Below are 23,076 nucleotides of genomic sequence, written 5' to 3' on the forward strand. Positions count from 1 at the left end.
AGTTTCTCTTTTTCTTCTGTGACAATGCTTAGTGTTGGACATCTGGTCTTCTGAAGAGCCTTTGTTCAGCTGGGTTTTGGGGGATCTGCGAGTGATCTGGCTTTGGTGAGGCCTTGGTGGTTGCAATTACGGTGATCTGGTTTTTGGATCTAGGTGGATTTAAAACAAAGGGGAAAACAAAAGCGAACAAATAATCCCTATTTGTGTTAGGGAAACAAAGAACGATCTGAATGCTTGGCAGATGCGTGGGGACAGTGATTGTGGACTAGTTTTCACTTCACGTTTTGCATAAGTTCAGGTCTTCTGAGGGTTTGAGATCCATTCTTCTTGCATAGTGGGGATTTCTTTCTTCTTTCTTGTAGTGGTTGTGTCTACGTTGTTAAGTTGCCATTGTTTGAGCAATTTTTGCCCTTCATCTGTATTGTGGATTATGTGGGTTGTTCCTTCTTTTTGTAGGATTAACTTAGTAGGAAATCCCCATCTTATTTTCTCTCAGGCATGAGTTTATTGGATGGAATTTTTTCCTTTCCAGTATAGTTGCTTGTAAAAGGTCTGTGAAAAGAATAACGTGCCTGTATGGATCGGGTAGAGATTGGAGTTTTTTGCCGCAGACATGATTTCTTCTTTGATATGGTAGAAGTGAATACGGGCAAGGACGTCTCTCGGCTTGTTTTCTGGGATGTTTTGGGTTTTGGAAGTCTGTGTGCTCTATCAACAGTAAGGTGAGGCTTCTGGTAGCAGGGCCTGCATAAGTTTTTGCAGATATTTAGAAAATTCTCCTGGGGAGACTGTCTCAGGGATCCCCCTAAATTTGACAGTGTTTCGCCTAGAGCAGTCTTCTAGGTCTGCTAATTTCGCTTTAATGGCTGTGATGTCGTCTTGTTGGGAGTTATGTGCGTCTACAAGGGTATTGTGTGCATTTGCGTATTCCGCCATTTTGTTTTCAATGGGATTCACTCTCTCTCCGAACTCATCTAGGTTTGCGGAAATAGCGTTGCACATTTGTGCTATGTCAGCTTTGATGGAGCACTTTAAAGCCATCAGCATTTCTTTCATCAAATCTACTCCGATGACGTCATTAGAAGTGGGTATATGGGCAAATACTCCCATGGTGTGGGGTGATAGAGAAGTGGACGCACCTACTTCATTTGAAGGGGATTGATTGTTGTCCATCTCTGGTTTTTGCTTGGCTGGACCTCTAGTTTCTGAGGTATCTGAGAAAGCTGCATCTTTTTCTTCTTGTAGTATCTCCTGCTGAGTTATATTGAAGCTTTTTGCTCTCTGTATCGATCTTGCAGGTTTGGTGTTTTTAAAACCAGTTGTGGTTGTGTCTCTGCCTGGAGTCTTTTCAGCTTTTGATAAATGTTTTGTACTCCTCCTATCGTCTCTGTCCTCTATAGATGCCGAGGTGGAGCTGCTGCAGCTGGAGGAGCGTGAGGTTTGACGCGTGTGCTTCTCCGCTGCGAGGAAGACGTCGGCGAGGTGCTTCGGGGGCTCCCTTCTTCTACTACTCTTCACCATGGTGGGTAACTCTGCTATATTTCACAATTTTGATGTTTTAAAAGGCTGTGTAGATCGCCTGAGGGTGTTGGATCAGCCTTGCTATGCTTGTGAAGTCCCGAGCTAATTCAAACTACGCCCATCTTGCCCGGAGCTCGACCACGCCCCCTATCGCAGATTTTCATGTGTAATATCCACAGCGTACAGTGCCAACCATGTTGATGAGATTTTATGCTGCCGACCCTCGCTGCAGAAATTCACAGCCATTCCTGCGGCAAAAAGAACGCCTGCAAGACATGCAGTTTTTGCTGGAATATTTTTCAGATATCTGAGTCAAAATTCACATCAGATTTTATGCTGCATTTTCTGTCATGTGTTGGTTTATCTTTAGGCCTTTGGGTATGTTCACATGGTTGTATTAGTGCACTAAATAATTATACGTGGAATCTGCATTTAATAAAATCTATGCATTTCCTGTGCTGTTTTTATTAGATGGTCTGAAGGGGTTTACGGTGTGGATTTTGATGTGGATTTTGATGTGGATTTTGCTGCCTTTATAATTTCCCTGTGGAATCCACACAAAGGTTATTTTCAGACTTAGGATTTTGGGCAAGGGTTTCAGCGCAGATTCGGTGCCAAACACTGGGCTGAATCTACACTTGAACCACTTGCCATTGTTTTCAATAGGAGGTTGTACTGCAGTTCATGTGGCAGAGTATTTTTGATGCACGCTTTTCAAGACTGCACCAAGAATGTATAGGTCCATTTTTGTTGCACGTACCCCTCTCAAAGATGCAGCAGGAGCCTGTTCTCCGTTGAGCTCCATTCAATGGAGCTAAACCTAAAGTGGGTCTGCATTAAAACCCCCGGCAAAAACCGCAGCACAGTGCAGCTATTTTGACGCTGACAAAATCCTCCATCTGAACATACCCTAAGAATGAACATGTTGAATTTTTGTCAACAATGCAGATTTTCTATCCAAGTTTCCAAACGAAAAATGAGAGTTGATTCAACGCAGATTTTGGTGCGTAAAATATGCCAAAATCCACGTGCTCAATTGAAGAGTATGTTCAAACAGGAAGGATACACTGTGGAGTTTCTGCCGTGGAATTGTGGGAAGGAAATCCACAGTGTATCAGCAGAAATTACATGTGGATGTATTAGTAGTGTCACTTAACTCTGAAAAAAATGTTGATATGGGTGCATTCACACGACCATTGTACGTGGAAAGCACAAACCATGGACCCACAAAACACAGGCACTGGCCATCTGCACTCCGCATCGCAGACTTGACTCCACGATCTGCAAGATGTGGTGTAAGATAGAACATGTCCCTTCCGCGTTCTGTAGGTCTTATGTTTGCTGTCCACAAAACTGAGTCAGCTATTTAACAGTCCCGTGAAAGTACCCTAAAATGTTGATTGATGGAAGTCTGATTGCTGAGACCTACAACAATTGCTAGAACAAGGAGCGAGAAGTATGTTCTCTCTCCTCACTTTCATTTCCTGCAGTGAGGAGAGAGAGTGCTGTTTGCGAGTACTTCTCTCTCCTTATTCTAGCGATCTGTGGGGTCTCAGCACCCAGATCCCCACCGATAAAAACTTTTGATATACCTCAATAATATTTTTTCAAAGTTCTGTGATACTATGGGTACATCCATGCAGAATGTAATTTCTGCTGAAAAATTGGATGAAGATGAGTTAGATATGCATTTGTCTTTGATTTTGCTGTAGATCTGCTCTGGATTTCAGTGACACCATAAGTCTGTATGTGTTTCTCACCCCTTCCTATAGTGTTCTTTTGGTGTTTGCCAGGCAGAAATGTGTCAACATACCTTCTCTTTTTACTGTGTATTAAATAGCATATACGGAGGCATCTAGTTACAAAAATATACAGTTTGGCCTTATGAGTGATGTTTGCCTCTGGATGCCTACACTATGGCTTGTATCAAAGCCATGCACCCGCTAAGCAGTTAGCTGACAACTCCTTGTCCAGGAATTCAACTGACAAATAAATAAGCAGTAAACACACATGAATCAAGGATAAATTGCAAAAAAGAAAGGATTTATTGACCACCATAAAAGCTCGAGAAACACCTTGTAAACTAGTGTCCTTGCATTTGAAGAAACAGGGAGAAGGGGCGGAAGGTATATATTGGCAATGCAGTATAAAACAGGTTGTGTGACGACGCCATGTTTTTTCTGGGTTGCTTTGATTCAGGCTCAGCGGACTCTTGTGGTAGCTGTAAGGAGAAGACGGAGGGTTGTCATTCTTCATTATACACAGTCACAGTTTATATTTTATTGTACACATACTGAGACCCAATTTTTGGCTTCCTCCAGCAGTCACTGATTTTATGGGTATGATAAATGGGGCATCCAAGCAAAGGTCTATCACGCCAACAGCTATACAACCCATCTCTTCCAAATGGGTACTGGAAATCAAAAGTTGGGTGAGGGGCAAACATGGGCAATACGGTTCTTGGAGGGGAGGGGTGTATAGTACCATGACCTAATACAGTGCAGGCTTCATTTTTTTTTTTTTGCTTTAGAATGTCTTCTACTGCATGGGCACCCCTATCATAGCTGCTCAATATTAAACACAGAGCCTTTATGTGAAAAACCTTTGTGCTATATATTCTAACCTTACCTTTTCTCATAGAAAAAAAGAAAGTTCAGACTGGACTAAGGGGGTTTTCTGCTTCCAGGAACTGTACCACTCCTGTCCAGGGTCTGTGTGCCGTATTGCAACTCAACAACACAGACCATGGACAAAAGTGGTGCTGTTCCTAGGGAAATTCCCTGACCATTTTTTTATTTTTATTTAGACTGCCCCCCCCACCTTGTTAGCTATAAAGTGTAAAGATATTTACATGTAGTGGTAGTGCTTGTAGTTGAGGAATATCCACCAGTTACAGGAATCCTGGAAAACAGACATATAGTTACCATAATGTATATGTAAAATATATTAAATCGTTAGAGTTTCGGAGACTACAAGGTCAGTCTGGCCATACACATGCCATGAGCCCAGATCTATCACTCTTGATATCTTCATTCACATACCTACTTGGTTCTTCTGAGCAAGAATATGTTCTAAGTTCGAAGAGGCAATGGATCATCTCGCAGACAACAAGAGGATGGACAGCTGAAATCCAACATGCCCTCTTCTGGTCTCCCAGACATGTGCCCCAGGGAGGACCCCCATACACATTAGATGATTGGCCCGTTCAGCCAAAATTGGTGGGTTCGACATACACTTAAAGTATATGGCCAGGTTAAGGTGTATGGGATATCTTCATAGATAGGAAATTGCTTGATGAGGATTGGTTGGTGATCAGGCAGAAGAGCATAAGTTCAAATGGAATGGCTAAAATTATCAGAAGAGGCCAAAATTGCCCTTCCTGCTCTATTGCCTTATAGATTGCTATTGCTAGTTTTAGTTGTGCATTTATTGTAGCTAGTTCTATTGTATATGTATCCAACCAGTTAATTACTAGCATAATGGTAGCATCTCTCTCTTTCTAAATTGAAGTAAAGAAACTATAATGTAGTATTATTATGCACATATGACCATGCACTGACTGTGGCCTTGTGATGAGTGGTGCCCCATGTTTTCAATGCAGACCCCAAATATGGTGGCCAGTATATAATATACGATCAATGACTTGCAAATAGCAGAATATAATTGTTCCTGCAGGACTCACTTGCCGTCTTGTGAATCCAGCAGCTCTCTGTATTTGGCAATCTCTTGTTCCAGGCGAGTTTTCACATCTAATAGCATCTTGTATTCACTGCTCTGAAGTTCCAGCTGGCTCCTGATCTCTTGAAGCTCACACTGGACCTTGGCTATGACTTCCTGGAGTTGTGACAACTGTGCGCAGTAGCGTCCTTCTGTTTCTGCCAAGGAGGACTCTAGAGCTGCTTTCTGCATGAGAAAGACGGTTTATTATGGGAATTCCAGGCAATCAGAATACAGTTTTATAATGGCAATGCCTTTTGAGGATCACATTGTATACATTAACCAGTACAGTGTTCTTAAATGGTCTAATTGTAGAATATGGAGTCCCTGCTGCTTCCATTTATGATTAAACAGTAACTTTCCAGACCAGGCATAAGTCTGGCCATTAAATAGCTGTCGGAGGAACAAGTGTTCTTTCCTGACTACCTTGATCTACAGCAAAAATAGCGTGGGACTGCGTTAGCCCGAAAAATCTATCCCAAATACCTTATACACATACAAGCACAGGGAGGTAAGCCATTGCCAAACACTTCCCATGAACAAAAGAATCAAGCGTTAAAAAGCCCCTGTACAGATTAGATTGTCTGCCTGTTGGCAGGTTTGGCCAATGTACATCTAATGTGTATAGCTAGTTTAGCCCTTAATAGAAATATTCAATTTTCTGACATTGATTCTAATCTTTGCCCATCCCTCCAAGTCAAGGAAGTCTTCCCTTTTTCCAAGAGACTCCTGGACATTTTGGGAGAGTTGTGCAGAATGATAGTTTAGATTCTATCCCACCTTCCTTTCTTACCTCCAGGCTATACAAATTACCCTCCACCATTTCTGCAACCTGTCTTTTGACCTCTTCTATTTTTATGTTTTTGTAGATTAAGTCTGCCCTTCACATCTATATGTGAACGGTAGCCCTTAACAGTTAATCGCTAGCCCATGATAAATAACATATGAAGGGGTTGTCCCATCACAACAATGTATTCCCTATTATTCACAATGTCTGGTCAGCGGGGGTCCACCTGCTCAGGCTCCTGCCATTTACTAGAGCAGCGCACGTGTTCTCGCATTTGAATGAAGTGGCGGACATGTGTAACACCCCAGAGTGGTGTTACCACTTCTGCACATTGCTACTGTCTTTACTGGTCTAACAAAATATCATCTTATGTATTGTTGTCCAGGTCCTATACACTGTGCATTCCTAGTCTGTTTGCAACTATTATGTTCATATCATGGGCCTGTTTCACCAGCAGGCGGCAGCAAACACAGCAGAGCAGTACTTAGATAGAATGGAACTTAACATTCTATTCTAATCCCCTCTGGAGAGAAGTGGGCTTGTCCTACTTCCTGCAGGAAGGGTGGGGACCAGTTAGTCTAGCTTATCGATAGACAGGGGAACAGTGTACAGGGGCACGTCACTGCTGTACGTGCCCATGCCAGCCAGAGCACCTTAAGCTCTGCTGGCCATGCCCACGCCAGCCAGAACACCTTAAGCTCTGCTGGCCATGGAGACCAAAGCTTGAAGCCTCAGGAGCCAGGAGGAAAGTTTCCTGGCATAACCTAAAGTCACACTACAGAGAAGAAGTGCAGCATACAGAAGAAGCTGAGTTATACAGCCAGCCTGTCAGTACAGCAGAGTCAGAGAGAAACAGAGACATAGCAGAGTTTGCCTGCCAGTTTAATGCTAAAGCCTGCTGGAACCAAGACAAAGCCTGAAACTGGAGAAACGTTTATTAAGTAAAGCTGCCATTGAACTTCATCTCAAGGTCTGGACTCAAGTTATTTCTTCAAATACCTCAATTATTTCCCCTATTTATTGCTTAGGAGCCAAAGCCTGGGGTCCAGCCGTATCCAGGTAGGAGCACCGTGACACACATAAAGAGACTATTTAGGCTGCACTGTACCGCTCTGCATTTCCTACACCTGGGATGCGATAAAGTAGGGCCCTGGGGGAAGGCTGCACGTTGCACAAGCTACTGCTCTATTCATCTCTATGAGTCTGCCAGGGATAACTATGAAGCTATCTCCAGCAGTCCCACAGTGTCCATGGAGTCCTGCCAGCATGTCTGCTTTCTATGTTAAATATTACAGAAGCATAAGAACTCCTGGGCCCCAATTCAAAATCTATAATAGTACCCTCAACCTACCACGTGTTTTTTTATAATAAAGGTGTCTTATGTGGCAGAAGGGGCCATTAAACATTTTCAGGTTCCAGGACCTAGAGTGAACGCTACCTCTGCACCTCTATTGGTGTATTTTACCATTAGTAGGCATGGGCTGTATTCATGTCTTCACCATAGTCAATTGTACCTATGGCTCTGTTCACTTACCATACTGAGTTGAGACTGCAACTCTATCTCCAGACTCTGTAGAGTGTGTTTGAGGTTTGTGATTTCTGATTTAGAGGTTTGGACTTCTTGACTTCCAGTGACAACTTGTACTTGCAGTTCCTTGGTCTAAAACATACAATAACGTGAAAGAAGTTTATTAGTGACCTGACAGTTATGGGATAAACATAGAGATTCCAATAAAATATTTTAAAAAGTTGCTGCCTGCAGAGAACAAAAAGCAAGATATACAACTGCTATGAGATTAAAGTGATTATTCTTCAATTTAGGGCCCATTTAAACAGGGCAATAATAGGCTGAACCAGAGTTCAAAAGAACTCTCATTCCCAATCAATTGGCCCTTGTAACATGGCAGCAATCAGCCAACAACTATTCTGTCGGCTATTCGCATGTTTTACGTGAGCCTTAAAATCATAGTTTTCAGCAGCACATCTCTCTCTGGTTAAACAGGTAATATGCAAACACAATGAAGACCAAAAAATCATAGTAGCCCCCATACAGTTTGGACCAGGCCATGTAAAAGCCCTTTAAACCAGTTCACCATGCAATTCAGATTGGCTTTACAGTTCTCCAAACTCACCTGGGCCACAAACCTTTCTTCAGCTTCTTTTTGATATTTGTTAGCCAATTTTTCATAATCAGCTCTCATGTCAGCCAGGATCTTGCTCAGATCAATACCAGGAGCAGCGTTCATCTCCACATTGACATTTCCACTGACTTGGCCTTGCAGTCCCTTCATCTCCTATAACATAATTCCGTAAATTCCATAATTTGGTCTACTGGAATCCATAATCATTTACAAAAGTCTTTATCTCACCTCCTCATGGTTCTTCTTCAGGTAGGCCAGTTCTTCAGTTAAGCTTTCAATCTGGCTCTCAAGGTCAGCCCTGGCTAAGGTTAGTTCATCGAGAACCCTGCGGAGACCATTGATATCAGCTTCCACGCTCTGGCGGAGAGCCAGCTCGTTCTCATACCTGCAAACAAACATGCATTTTAGAGACTGAGTACAGATATATGTAACTACTACTAGTTTTCTACTATATCAGAAAAAAGCTAAGAACTTAAGATGTCTGACACTGCTGAATCCAACTTTGCTATTGAGCCCCATATACTTTGAACCCAAAGCTATCTACATTGGTAAGGAATACATGACCAATACTTACTTGATCCTGAAGTCATCAATAGTAAGTCTTGTGTTATCGATGGCCAAGATCACTTTGTTATTATCAATATGGGCAGCAAGGATCTGTGGAGTTATCATACAATAATTTTGAGACTACTTCTATCATTTAGTTATGCTACCTATATTGTATCACTGGTGTAACATTGTTGAGGTTGTAAATGAAATAAATAAGAGCATGACTTAAATGCATGTGGTTACGTTAGAAGACATCTTTTCAGCAGGCAGCATACCCATACCTGACCCAATCAGATATGTTATCATTTATAACAGTCTCTTGAAAGCCTTATATGATTATTCCTGGGTTATGCTGGTAATTTTTTATAGGACAACCAACAAATATATATTCCATAATTGCATGCAATGGAAGCAGTAATAAATATGTGTTTCAAAAACAGATAAACCGTAAAATCACAGGTATGTTATGATTTTTCTTGGAAACATTAAATTCTCAGGGTGCTAGTTTATCCTGTAGTTTGCCTGTAACTGCTATACTGCCTTTAGGAAATGTTTAATGGGTTGTCACATGATCGGTCTGATTTTGTGCTACATTTGTCAGAAAACCTGAAGCCTGGTCTAATATTTCATGATATTTACTGATACATTTATAAAGAGTATTTAAAGAACATGTAACCCTTGGTACCCAGGATACATAACGTGACTATGCTGGGTGTGTACATGGAAGCTGTAGACAAGTCATAGTTAGAAGTTCCTTTATTCAGGTCAAAGGTTCAGTACCCTAGCCCTCTATCTAAATAACCTGGTCTAAGTTAAGACAGTCTTGTTATCGACCCCTGGGCATCAAGAACCTAGGAAAGATACTCCATAAGCCTGCCCCAGCTACATCCTTGTACATTTACCCTCAGATCTTTTGTTCTCTCCTAATCAATGAAGTGTTAAGATAACTCTAACAATGTAAGTAACAACCCTGTTGCTCTTATTGGACCCAGAGAGACCAAGAATCTAGCCCCATCCCCTTGACTTAGTGTTGTGAACTTGCGAAGTCTCCACCTTTTCTCAAACATTGTAACTCAAGCAACCCAGTAAGGATCATATTGATCTAAGGGTCACTGAAGCTCTATGAGATTGCTGGTGTGAACAAGGACAACAGTCCAATTTTCAGTTTGAGTTGAATTTGAGATGTACAATGCTCTCACAACGCATTGCAGCAAGGAGTCTTATTACTCTTAGAAGGTACAAAATCTTGTCTGCCAAATTAGTCTGTGTTTCATCTTGTTGCAGACTGTCTGTAGCTAATATCTACAGAGGTGTGAACTCTTGTTTATATCCTATTAATATTAACAGTTTAGGCAGTATTTGAATTTCATTCCTGTTATATACTTGTAGCATTGACACATTGCTCATGTCATGATACCAGGGATACCTGCTGTGTAGGTGATGCACAATTACTTAATCTGCAGTTACCCATATTCAGGAGGCTAAATGTAGCCCTAGGCTGACAAAAAGTAGGATGTATAGTGTGAAGTTGGTTATCTGGATATAATTAATACATTGTACATAAAGCAGAAAATACAACTGTGTAACAGCTACAAGGACTAGATATTTTGAATTGAACTGGAGCCTTACCTTAGCACGAAGATCTTCAATTATCTTATAGTATTGGCTATAGTCTGCTTCCTTTTTAATGGGACTTTGCTTATCATACCATTCCCGAATCTTTTTCTCCAGTTCTGCATTAGAATCTTCCAAGGCGCGCACTTTGTCCAGATAGTTTGACAAACGGTCATTTAGGTTCTGCATTGTCATCTTCTCATTGCCGGAAAGAAGACCCTCTCCAAATCCACCTTGGTTAAAGCCACCGCCAAAGCTGCCAGCTGCACCACCGAAGCCAGCACCACCACCGAAGCCAGCACCACCACCGAAGCCAGCACCACCACCATAGCCAGCACCACCACCATAGCCAGCACCACCACCATAGCCAGAACCACCACTAAAGCCAACTCCGCTACCAAACCCAGCATCTGCTGCATAGCCACCATCAAAACCAGAACCTAAGTTGCCAGAACCAAAATCTGTACCCTGGTAGCAACCTGCATTTCCACCAAACTTTCCCCCTGCTGCACTGGAACCATATTTAGAAAAAGAAACAGAATTCCTTGAGCCAACTCCCCTTCCACCGGCTACAGACCCAGTTGATGCCCTGTAAGAAGTTGATGAAGAATGATAAGCCATGTCTACAAGTTGCAGATGATCTCAAACCAATATATTAGTCACTAATACAGCCTGTTCTAGTGCTGCAGGAGTATGTCCTGCACCCCACTAGTCTCCTTATAAATACTTTTCAATGGGTGTTACCTTTCAGAACCTAATTATTAGTCATTACGTGTCTGCCAGAAGTGAAATACTTGCCAATAATGAATTGATTACACTCATGTTTTTTTCTGCATTATTTTCCTTCTTGGATACAGTTGACACATAACTTTCACAGTTGATGTTTTTTTTCTATTGTTTATCTTCACAAACCTATAATTTAGGAAGGGTGTATTCATGTAGGTACATATCACACAATGACATCTCATTGAACTTTTTAGAAGGATCAGTCCACCCACATCACTGATTCAGTGCAGAATACCTGCAGTATGTGTCTAAAGTGTAGGTGCACTTCTAATGGACTTATATACATGGACAAGATTATCACCTATGCAGTAACATTTTGTTTGTAAAGGGCTTAAGGGAAGGTAAATAGCCTACCATTGCCCTGAAAATGCAACAGCAAAATTCAGTTTTGAGTTAATGATGGGGAGAGGGGCAGGATATCCATCACTGCAAGAGCAGAAAGAGATTACAAACAGTACCTATCTTTCTGTGGTGGACTTCACACGTACGTTCATTACATGATCAGCCTATTGAGTTTAATCACCATATATTGCTTAATTTTTCCTGCGGAGGTGGTGAAGGGGAATTGAACAGTTGCTGCCAGGTTCCCCTGCAGAGTACAGCTAATCATTGGGGTCCAAGCAATAGCATTTCATCAGGAGAACCTTCTAACAAAGGGAAACTAAACCGAGGGAAACCATTTTGGTGCCAAATGAAATAACATACTTTCCTTGAGTGCAAAGCTGAAGAATTTGCCTAGATTCAATTATATTGCTGAGAAATACCAGCCCGTCTTATGTATCATTTTCTACACCTGTTTTAGGAGTAGAAAATTATCTAAATCTACGCCAGCTAGAGAGCTGGCATAGATTTAGTCTGGCGGTAGATGCGCCTAAGTTATGTAGAGGCCATCACAGAGTTATTAAGACCGGCGTCTAAATAAATGACCCCATAAGTGTTCACACAGGACTTGGCCAGCTTATGCTGGCCATACTCATTAGATGTATCTCAGATAAGGATCAAGCAGGTTCGATTTCAATTCCCCAATGCTTTTGTTCTTTGGGAGAGTTATTCAGTGATTCTGAGAATTGTATATACTGATTTGAGAAATAAGATGACCTTCATAAGGAAAATTTGAGGCATGGGACGTTTCTCAAAATCATGTACATAGCAGAACAATACTCTTTATTCAACATATCCAATGTGTGGCATTCGGAAGGGGCACAGCTACAACTTTCTGCATCCACATCTGAAGAGCCACTGGAGGGAGACCTCCACATATACACCATACATGGCTGCTTTAAAAACTTCCAGCTGTACTATAATGGATTTTCCTGATTTTTTTTAGCTGGCTAAGGGACAACAGCAGGGAACTTCAGGGAAGGGTATGTACTGATCCCGAATCTAGTCTTGAAATTCTTCAGTTATATTCGGATTATAAGAGTGAACAAGACTTACAGTCTCGTATTTGCCTCCTGGCTGTTACTAAGCACCATAATCAGATAATTTCCTTCTTTCATCTCCTCTAACATTACATACTTCATAAATGAATGGATGCACATGGATAATGTGCAGTGAAAGCTCTGGTTTTCCTTTTGAATGAGATATGGAAAAATGTTATATTGCAGAACAGCTGGAACCTGGAAAGACAATGCAGAAAAAGAAAACGTTAAGGTGACCATGTACACTGATGAATGATCATTTCGTAGGAATGACCAGATCTTTTTTGTCCACAAAGTACCTTTCTTTGAGTGATAAATCTTTCATCCAACATAGAAAAGAAGACTCACCTGTGCCTGTCCGTGGTCTCACCGCTGTTCCATTTCCAGTCGCTTCTGGTCCATGCAGAACCGGTAAGCGGCTGGGTCCTGTGACCACTGCGGCCAATCACAGGCCTTACAACAAAAATATTTCGAGGGAGAGACAGCTCCACTTACAAATTTACTTTTATTAGATCCAATCAGTGGCGGTGCCCGTAGTGTTGAACCCTAGCCCGTCGAGTTCCAAGAGATCATAAGATGGAGAGAAGACCGCGGCACTCAATGTCTTCACAGTATGCAGGGGGAATTATAACTTTGGGGCATATTACTACTGTGGAGGCAGTGTGAGAGAATTAATATGTGCAGGCAGTGTGGGGCATATTACTACTGTCAGGCAGTGAGGAGGGAAGTTACTATTGTGGGGGCAGTGAGGGAGGAAGTTATTATGTTGGGGCCGTGTAGGGAAAATTACTACTGTGGGGGCAGTATGAGTGGAAATTACTATTGGGAGGCACTGTAGAGGCATTTCTATTGCAGGGACATATTAGGGGACATTATTTTTGGGGACACTATACAGGCATTATTACAGTTTTATTATTATTACTGGGGGCACGCTATGGAGCATTTATAATAGCTGTAGACACTATAGGGACATTTTTTCTACTGGGGTCACTATTTGTTTTAGCAGTATAGTACCTGGGGCATTGAGGAGCACAATGGGCACAGTATTGGAAGTGGCAGCAGGCTGACCAGGATGGGGAGGTTGATGGAAAAATTGACAAATCTAATTTGTCTGTGTAACAAACTATGTAGAGACGAAATGCGGCTGAAAGAATTTGTCATGGTGGTCTGGGTCAAATGGAGGAGAAGAGGAAAGAGAGGGTCTACATAACAGAAGATGTCACTGGATGTAAGAGGTATGTGGTGCTGTATTTTCCTATATGTAGTACTGGCTCACTACTGTAACCTGCGTCTCATCTTCTCTGACAAGTCCATTTTTTTATTATAATTATATGCATTTAAAATTTGGCGACTAAAGATTTCATTTTAGAAAGGAATGAGATCTGCACACCCTCTAGTGGTGGGTGCTCATAGAGGACAAGAGTCAATCCATTACAAAAAGGGAGATCTATTGCACACCAGAAGATTCTTTTTCAAGCAATGCTTTAATACATATTTGTGCAATTACATCATTTTGTGTTTAATTTTCATCCAAAGTATGTAGCAACATATGGGGCCATAAAATAAAGTCCCAACGTTTCGGTTGAGTAGCGACCTTTATCAAGGGATCTGAAAGGAATAAGAAGAGCATATGTAGGATATCTGAGTTCACAAAATGTTTGTAAGGATGTGGTATACTATTATACTAGTATTATACAAGTATACTACAGCCTTAGGCCTCATGCACACGTTTTTTTTTTTTTGCGGATAAGATGGGGACCCATTCATTTCAATGGGTCAGCCAAAAAATGCTGATAGTTCATCCGTTTGTGTTCTGCGTCCGTTGTCCGTGTTTCCCTTCAGCAAAAAAAATAGTGCATGTCCTACTTTTTTCACATTTGCGGATAAGGATAGGCATTTATTACAAGGGATCTGTGGAAAAAAAACAGATCCTCCCCAAAAAACTGATGCCCCATAGTTTTTTTCTGGGGACGCACAATTTGCGGATGCAAAAAACAACTGTTGTGTGCATGAGGCCTAACAAACATTTTGTGAACATATCCTACATATGCTCTTCTTATTCCTTTCAGATCCCTTGATAAAGGTCGCTACTCGACCGAAACATTGGGACTTTCTTTTATGGCCCCATATGTTGCTACATACTCTAGATGGAAATTAAACACAAAATGATGTCATTGCACAAATATGTATTAAAGCATTGCTTGAAAAAGAATCTTCTGGTGTGCAATAGATCTCCCTTTTTGTAAAAATTTAATTTGGCTCCTAAATTTTTCAGTTTAGGAGCCAATGGCTCCTGGTTATTTATTTTAGTCTGAAGCACTGAGACAACAAACTTTCGTGCACCATTCTTCTGTGAATACCGCATTCATTTGGAACTGGGACGCATGCAACATAGTCACCAAGTCTCACCCCTGCTGATTTTTGGATCATGAAGTGGCTGTTGGTAGAGCTCGCATGAATTTACTGTGCCAGGACCTATTCTACTCGGTTAGATCGAACCACACTTCAGACACAATGTATTGCAACAAGTCCAAATGTCCGTCTATGATCATATCTAGCAAATGCAATACAACCCACACTTCTGTGTATGTACCATGTCCTTTAACTCTTGAACTACCGATACTTGGTATGGCTTCAGGTAAAATGCTTTCCGTACACATCGGCATATTGTTCTGCTGATGTGCACCTACTGGGATAATTTTTGTATCAATTTCCTGTGGATTTCTCATAATCCTCTCCTAGATATCTGTAACGGCGACTGGTATCCAATCAGATAGTCATCTTTTTTTTAGCTTACATGCTGTTCCATGTATGGGGCACCTGATAATTTGACCACCACATTGTATAACCGTTTTATTAGATTACTATGTATGTATTGTGCAGTTATCTAGTTTGTTGGTATATTTGAGCACTATATGGTGGTAGATATTAAGGCACTGTATAGCACTGCTACTTAGGCATCATACAGAATATTATTTTTGCAAAATGTGGTGGTTGTGCTGATATTTGAGTAACATACTGTTTGGCGCATAAATTATGTTTTGTTTAGTATGGCTGTTTGTTCAGTGTCTTACAATACTTTATTACAACATAAGAGATTGTGCCAAGAGTAGCTACTGCACAAGACATCATTTCATGCATTAATGTTTTTTTTAAGGGGATCAGACCTTACATAAAGAATCGTTCAATCTAACTATGTCTAGATGGCAGTGATGAAGATGGCTCTGCAGGCAGCATCAAGATATCTCCACATAGCGTAGGCTCATACAATGTAGACAATCAACATCAGGTGCTTCCAAGTTCTGGTATATCTGTCTTTGCAACCTCCATGCTCACTCTTAATGTCCCCTTGCATTTGCAGTATGTCCTTCCCAGGGGCGGATTGGAAATTTAAAGTGTTGTAGGCAGGCCCAGATTGACAGAAGGTGGGGCCAACATGAGTCGGCAGGGTCAACTCAAGTAGGCGGAGCCAGAAATAAAATAGAGGGAGAAGTACATTGTGCTGCAATTTTTTATTTGGCTCAGTGCAGCACAATATACTGCTCCTGAAGAAGCAAATACCACAGTGAAGCACAATATACCCCAGTAAAACCAAAAACCTCCCTAAAAGCTGCCCCTCTGTGGTGACCAATGCCAACTACCACATCCTGTCCTCCTCCTCCTCTTGACTCTAATTAGGATATGGAGTAAGGGGATGAGGATTTGAGTCAGCCCTACCTTTAGCATCCTGCCAGGTCTTTTAGCATGGCATACATACAGGGTAGTGCAACACCACATACCTCTTACATCCAGTGATGTCTCCTGTCATGTAAACATTCTCTTTCCTTATCTTTCTATTTTTCTATCTTCTCATTTTCCGTCTCTGCAGAGTTTGACACACAGACAGATTAGAGTCCTCAAATTTTCATCATCCTCCCAACAATGGTGCTTTAACATTGTCATCCTTCTGCTACCTTCAATACTGTGCTCGCTATGCTCCCCAATGCACCAAAATAATGTACTGTAGAAAAAAGTCCCTCAGTAATAATAATGCTCCCTATTGTACCCCCAGTAACAATAATGCCCACCCCAAGCAATAACAATGCCCCTGTTGTGCTTCCAGTATTAATAGTGCCCTTGACAGTGCCTCCAGTAATAGTAATTCCCCTATAGTGCCCCTATTATTCCCCCAGTAATAACAATGCCCCTACAGTGCCCCTATAATACGCCAATAATTATGCCTCCACAGTGCCTCCAATATTAATAAGGCCCCAGTATTAAAAATGCCACCTTCGTGCCCCCAGTAATAATAATGCATCCAATAATAGTGCCTTATACAATAATAATGCCCTCAGTATTAGGTATAATATGTATTTTGCCTTCAGTAATAATAATGCTTCCTACAGTGCTCACTATAGCCTCATTAATAATAATGCTCCAAATAATAGTGCATCAAGCAATAATAATGCCCCCAGTATTAATAATATCATGTATTGTATTATGCCCCCTTAATAACAATACCCCATGTTGTGCCACCAGTAATAATGATGCTCCACTGTGCCCTCTAATAATATTGCCCCCATAGTGCCCCCAGTAATATCCTCCTCTCTTGCCCCCGGTAACATTCCTTTTGTACACACAGTAATGCCCCCTGCCCCAGTAATGTTCCTGTAGCGTCCACAGTAAGGCCCCGTTTGCCCCATTAATGTACCTATTGTACACCCAGTAATGCCCTCAGTAATGTCCCTATTGTGCCTATAGCAGTGCCCCCCTGCCACCAGTAATGTTCCGATAGTGTCCACAGTAATGTCCCCTGCCCTCAGTAGTGTTCTTATAATGCACCCAGTAATGCCCCCTTCCCCCCCGGCACCAAGTAATGCCCCTATAGTGGCCACAGTAAGGCTCACAAATTACAATGCAATCTAATGCATTTCCCATTCCAGCACTTGCAGCTCATCAGTATTTAATGTGGACCTTCTGCACAGGCCCATCAACACCCTGCCCAAGGTATGTAACTTTTCTGAGATGTCAGGTCCCTGTCACAGACTACCTGTAATATCACGACTATACATCCCACCAAAACTCACATTGGACTTTTTACCCATGGTGATGCACATTATATCGGGTTACTTAGCTGCCATCTGTCAGAAGCTAAAAGGCACAAGACATGGCACACCACAACAAAGATAGTGCAAGACATATGAGACCAAGCAACATGGCACCCTGAAGTGCAGGGAGACACAATAGTATACACAAACTTCACACAAACACAATGCTGGCATGTTCTCTGCAATAGTCACTTAACAACTCAGGAATTGGGATTACCACCACAACAGGGTAAATGATAACTCAAAAAAAGGGTTATAGCTGTTCTCAACTCTCTATCAGACTCTGTGGGCATGGACTGTGTGTCAGACACATACTTGCCTTGATGCCTAATGACATTTCAATGTTGTTGATTTGTTCTCTCAAGAACCAGACTTCTTCATTGGAAGGGTACACAAAGCATCTTAGTCTCTAAGCCCATCCTAAATCTAGGATTTCCTTGTTTTTATCATTGCACTGACTGAGTTCATTGTGGTCAGACTACTGTCAATGAGGTGATTGTTTTGCAATACAATTCAGCCTGTATGATTTAATGGCTGCAGAACTTGCTCTCTACTGACAAATCCCACAGTCATCCAACAGAAAGGTAGACAATATCATACCGTAATGTATGCACAATAAGCTGCAAAACACATAGTTAGATATTGAGCTGATCTTGAGGACATTGAGTAAGTTCCTAAATGCCCTCTAAAACTAACTGCCAATGAGTCGCTGAACTTGGAGTAGAAAATCTTAGTCATTGAGTAGACATCACTTCCCTTAATGCTCTGCAAAATTGGACATCACTGTGTCCAGGCCGTGAAACCATTACCACACAGTCATTAGTCCCCTAAGTCCACCACTAGTACTTGTCATACTAATCCCATCACAGTGTCAGCTAAAGTACCTACATACCACCATAACAGAGTAGGTAGCTTCTACATTTTGCACTATAAGACATACTCACTAAAATGATCTATAGTTGGTTACTACTGAATTGTGGTTTCTTGAAAATGGCTGCAATTTTGTTGTGAGATCTGATTTGGAACAGTAACTATTCGACTCCCCAACCAGAGGACATCGGAAATATTAAAAATCACCCCTCCAATAGACATCAGGAATTGATATCTACCACCATGGTACCTCATTAGCAACTTTGGAATACTATCTATCCACAGTGGACAACAGAAAATAAGCCCTAACCCCTTGTTTCTGACTCACTGCACACACTCCATCCATTAGACATGGAATATTGCTTAGCTTTATAGTAAACTATATGTAGCACTATATGTAGGACCATACATACAAATAACATGTATAGTGATGTAGCCTCATATAGAGAAATCAGAATAAATTAATTGGAATATGTTAAATTAATATACTATCAAGTACAAGTGTTCATGTGGAAGCTATGGGGCCATTCCAAAGACACCAAGGTTGGGTAGATCCAGTCCACTGGTGTTCTCTTCTAAACTACATTTTAAGTGTGTAAGAAGAGCCTGTCCCAATATTGAAAAGGCTTCAGTGCAGAAGGTCTAACGGGGGTACCAGGAGAGTGACCCATTTTGTTAAGTTGTGGAGCCCCTTTTTCATATTTTAGCTAAAGTGCTTTCCTTTGTATCTAAACTGTCCTACAGCACTACATCATTTGGAGCTTACCACACCCTCATCTTCCGAAGTTGCTGAGATGCCTTCACAATGATGGATTACTATTCCCATCAGTCGCCCATGTCTGTTACTATTATCTTTCACTTATGTTCTGAAATACAGACGTGGACAAAATTGTTGGTACCCTTTGGTCAATGAAAGAAAAAGTCACAATGGTCACAGAAATAACTTTAATCTGACAAAAGTAATAATAAATTAAAATTCTATAAATGTTAACCAATGAAAGTCAGACATTGTTTTTCAACCATGCTTCAACAGAATTATGTAAAAAAATAAACTCATGAAACAGGCATGGACAAAAATGATGGTACCCCTAACTTAATATTTTGTTGCGCAACCTTTTGAGGCAATCACTGCAATCAAACGCTTCCTGTAACTGTCAATGAGACATCTGCACCTCTCAGCAGGTATTTTGGCCCACTCCTCATGAGCAAACTGCTCCAGTTGTGTCCGGTTTGAAGGGTGCCTTTTCCAGACTGCATGTTTCAGCTCCTTCCAAAGATGCTCAATAGGATTGAGGTCAGGGCTCATAGAAGGCCACTTTAGAATAGTCCAATTTTTTCCTCTTAGCCATTCTTGGGTGTTTTTAGCGGTGTGTTTTGGGTCATTGTCCTGTTGCAAGACCCATGACCTGCGACTGAGACCAAGCTTTCTGACACTGGCTAGTACATTTCTCTCTAGAATTCCTTGATAGTCTTGAGATTTCATTGTACCCTGCACAGATTCAAGACACCCTGTGCCAGACGCAGCAAAGCAGCCCCAGAACATAACAGAGCCTCCTCCATGTTTCACAGTAGGGACAGTGTTCTTTTCTTGATATGCTTCATTTTTTCGTCTGTGAACATACAGCTGATGTGCCTTGGCAAAAACTTCGATTTTTGTCTCATCTGTCCACAGGACATTCTCCCAGAAGCTTTGTGGCTTGTCAACATGTAGTTTGGCATATTCCAGTCTTGCTTTTTTATGATTCGTTTTCAACAATGGTGTCCTCCTTGGTCGTCTCCCATGTAGTCCACTTTGGCTCAAACAACGACGGATGGTGCGATCTGACACTGATGTTCCTTGAGCATGAAGTTCACCTTGAATCTCTTTAGAAGTCTTTCTAGGCTCTTTTGTTACCATTCGGATTATCCGTCTCTTAGATTTGTCATCAATTTTCCTCCTGCGGCCACGTCCAGGGAGGTTGGCTACAGTCCCATGGATCTTAAACTTATGAATAATATGTGCAACTGTACTCACAGGAACATCTAGTTGCTTGGAGATGGTCTTATAGCCTTTACCTTTAACATGCTTGTCTATAATTTTCTTTCTGATCTCTTGAGACAGCTCTTTCCTTTGCTTCCTCTGGTCCATGTCGAGTGTGGTACACACCATATCACCAAACAACACAGTGATTACCTGGAGCCATATATATAGGCCCAATGGCTGATTACAAGGTTGTAGACACCTGTGATGCTAATTAGTGGACACACCTTGAATTAACATGTCCCTTTGGTCACATTATGTTCTGTGTTTTCTAGGGGTACCATCATTTTTGTCCATGCCTGTTTCATGAGTTTATTTTTTTACATAATTCTGTTGAAGCATGGTTGAAAAACAATGTCTGACTTTCATTGGTTAACATTTATAGAATTTTAATTTATTATTACTTTTGTCAGATTAAAGTTATTTCTGTGACCATTGTGACTTTTTCTTTCATTGACCAAAGGGTACCAACAATTTTGTCCACGTCTGTACATATCAATTTAATTTAATCTTGGTACATTAACAATATAAACAGTAGCCCTATGAGAATGATGATGAGTGCTCTCAGGATGGACTGAGCTTACTCTGAAGCTCTTTCACCTAATTCATGTTCCCTTGTTTAGGAAGAGCTGACAAGCATTTGCTAAACTGAAGGCAATGACGGAGAGGTTCTCCACAGGTGTGTGTTTGGCAATGGGAATGGCAATTAATCATGCTGAATCAACCTCCAGGAATTTCTACACCCAAACCTCCAAATTTTCTGAGATCTGGTTCCCTCAAGGCCTCTAAGAATATGTTCTCTGAGTACAAACTCATGCCTTATATAATACAGATGTATCCTCTAGTTTGTTCATAGGGACTAATTAAAAAACTGCAGTACTTAACTTTTTGTCAAATCTGTATTATTTGTCATCTTGATCACTACATTTGGATTTCAGCAGGTAAAGTCCACATTGGTTTACAGTATCAGTCAAGTGAATGTAATTTTACAAATCTCATCCACATGTTATGGACATGGTCAGTGTGGGAAAAACAAATATTCTGTGGATTTTCAATCTCAAAGCATGCTCAATTAGTTGTGTTGGTTGCAAATGTTACCACTTTCTGTGTAGTAGGTCTGAAATCCAAGGTGAATCTGCAGGGATTTCAGTACTTTTATATTGATGGCCAATCTGGAAGCAGAGTTAGGGCTGTTTCATACGAGCGGATGCCGTGCATGACATCCGCTGCGTGAATGACAGCCAAGACCCGATGCGGACTGCAGAAGCACGGAGCATTAACATGATTGATAATGCTCCGTGCCTCTCTGTGATCTCTTTACTATGAAATCACAGCGACAACTTTATCTCACAGTGGTTTCGTAGTAAAGAGATCACAGAGAGACACGGAGCATTATCAGTCATGTTACTGCTCCGTGCTTCTGCTGTCCGCATCGGGTCTTGGCTGTCATTCACGCAGCGGATGTAACGCACGCCATCCGCTCGTGTGAAACAGCCCTTAGGCCTCTTTCACACGAGCGAAAATTCCGTGCGGGTGCAATGCGTGACCCATTCATTTAAATGGGTCTGTGTACATGAGCGGTGGTTTTCACGAATCACTTTTGCGTTGCGTGAAAATCGCTGCATGTTCTATATTCAGCGATTTTCATGCAACGCTGTGAATGGGGCTGTGTGAAAATTGCATCGCATCCGCAAGCAAGTTCGGATGCGATTTTCACGGATGGTTGCTATGAGATGTTGTTTGTAAACATTCAGTTTTTTATCACACGTGCGCAAAACGCAGTAAATCGCATTGCACCCGTGCGATAAAAACTGAACAACTGAACGCGATCGCAAACAAAACTGAATGTAATACAATAACTCACCCCTCTGTATTCATGGATGCCGGCTCACTGCCACAGGCCAACCCACAGGCAAAAGGAAAATTCAATACGTATAACAAGTTGACAGGCACACTATCATCTGGAAAATTGTTAGTATAGAAGATAAGTCAGTTTATTAAAATACAGAAAATATATAACAAATTAAATAAAAATAATTGAAAATACGGATATCCCCTATAGATTAGCACCCTCAAATAGTAATGGCCCATAGAATGCAGATGATATTGTATATTAGAGTAACCACATAGTTTGTGATTAATATAAATGGCTATTATGTCCTTTTGCCCGCTCCTTTTCTCATCTCCACATAGCCACAATCAATATAATATATCCACCTAAAAGTCTTAGTTAGTACATTTCCCAGGTCTTATTAGTGTATATTATTGATAAATGGATATATATGTAAATAAATATGTCCAAAGTTATTGAGCTCAATATTACCACTCCTGGAGTCGTGCTGTTACGTCTCACACTGCTGAAGAGGATGCTGGCTAGTGCCGTATATCCTAGCGTCCCACGTGTGCGGTACTCTCCCAGCTTGTGGGGACTCTTAGTGCGCAGTCATGATCCTTGTGGCGTTTACCTCCTCTCTTATTCCGTGTGCCACGTTTCACCCAGCAAATCTGCTTATCGGACCCGGAACACTCCTATTTATATTAATCACGAACTATGTGGTTACTC

At 41.3% G+C, this 23,076-nt stretch overlaps 1 protein-coding gene and 1 long non-coding RNA gene across 2 annotated transcripts in view; one reads left to right on the forward strand and one right to left on the reverse strand.

Annotated features, from left to right (window-relative positions):
- LOC122941220 overlaps window positions 1-21,368 on the forward strand; it is a 74,286-nt gene extending 52,918 nt beyond the window's left edge. The window contains exons 2-3 of the long non-coding RNA XR_006390428.1: window positions 1,401-1,522; window positions 21,137-21,368. This is a non-coding gene — a long non-coding RNA (uncharacterized LOC122941220). The remainder of the gene's footprint in view (window positions 1-1,400; window positions 1,523-21,136) is intronic.
- LOC122941218 (keratin, type I cytoskeletal 13-like) lies at window positions 3,544-11,523 on the reverse strand. The gene is made up of 8 exons (XM_044298284.1): window positions 10,345-11,523; window positions 8,741-8,823; window positions 8,395-8,551; window positions 8,158-8,319; window positions 7,560-7,685; window positions 5,204-5,424; window positions 4,373-4,422; window positions 3,544-3,742 (listed from the first exon to the last, which is right to left on the reverse strand). The coding sequence occupies exons 1-8, from the start codon at window positions 10,948-10,950 to the stop codon at window positions 3,723-3,725; spliced, it is 1,425 nt and encodes a 474-aa protein (XP_044154219.1). The 5' UTR covers window positions 10,951-11,523; the 3' UTR covers window positions 3,544-3,722.
- Window positions 21,369-23,076: the final 1,708 nt, after the last annotated feature.

The sequence above is a fragment of the Bufo gargarizans genome, chromosome 6 (assembly GCF_014858855.1).
Source record: "Bufo gargarizans isolate SCDJY-AF-19 chromosome 6, ASM1485885v1, whole genome shotgun sequence".
Lineage (NCBI taxonomy): Eukaryota > Metazoa > Chordata > Amphibia > Anura > Bufonidae > Bufo > Bufo gargarizans.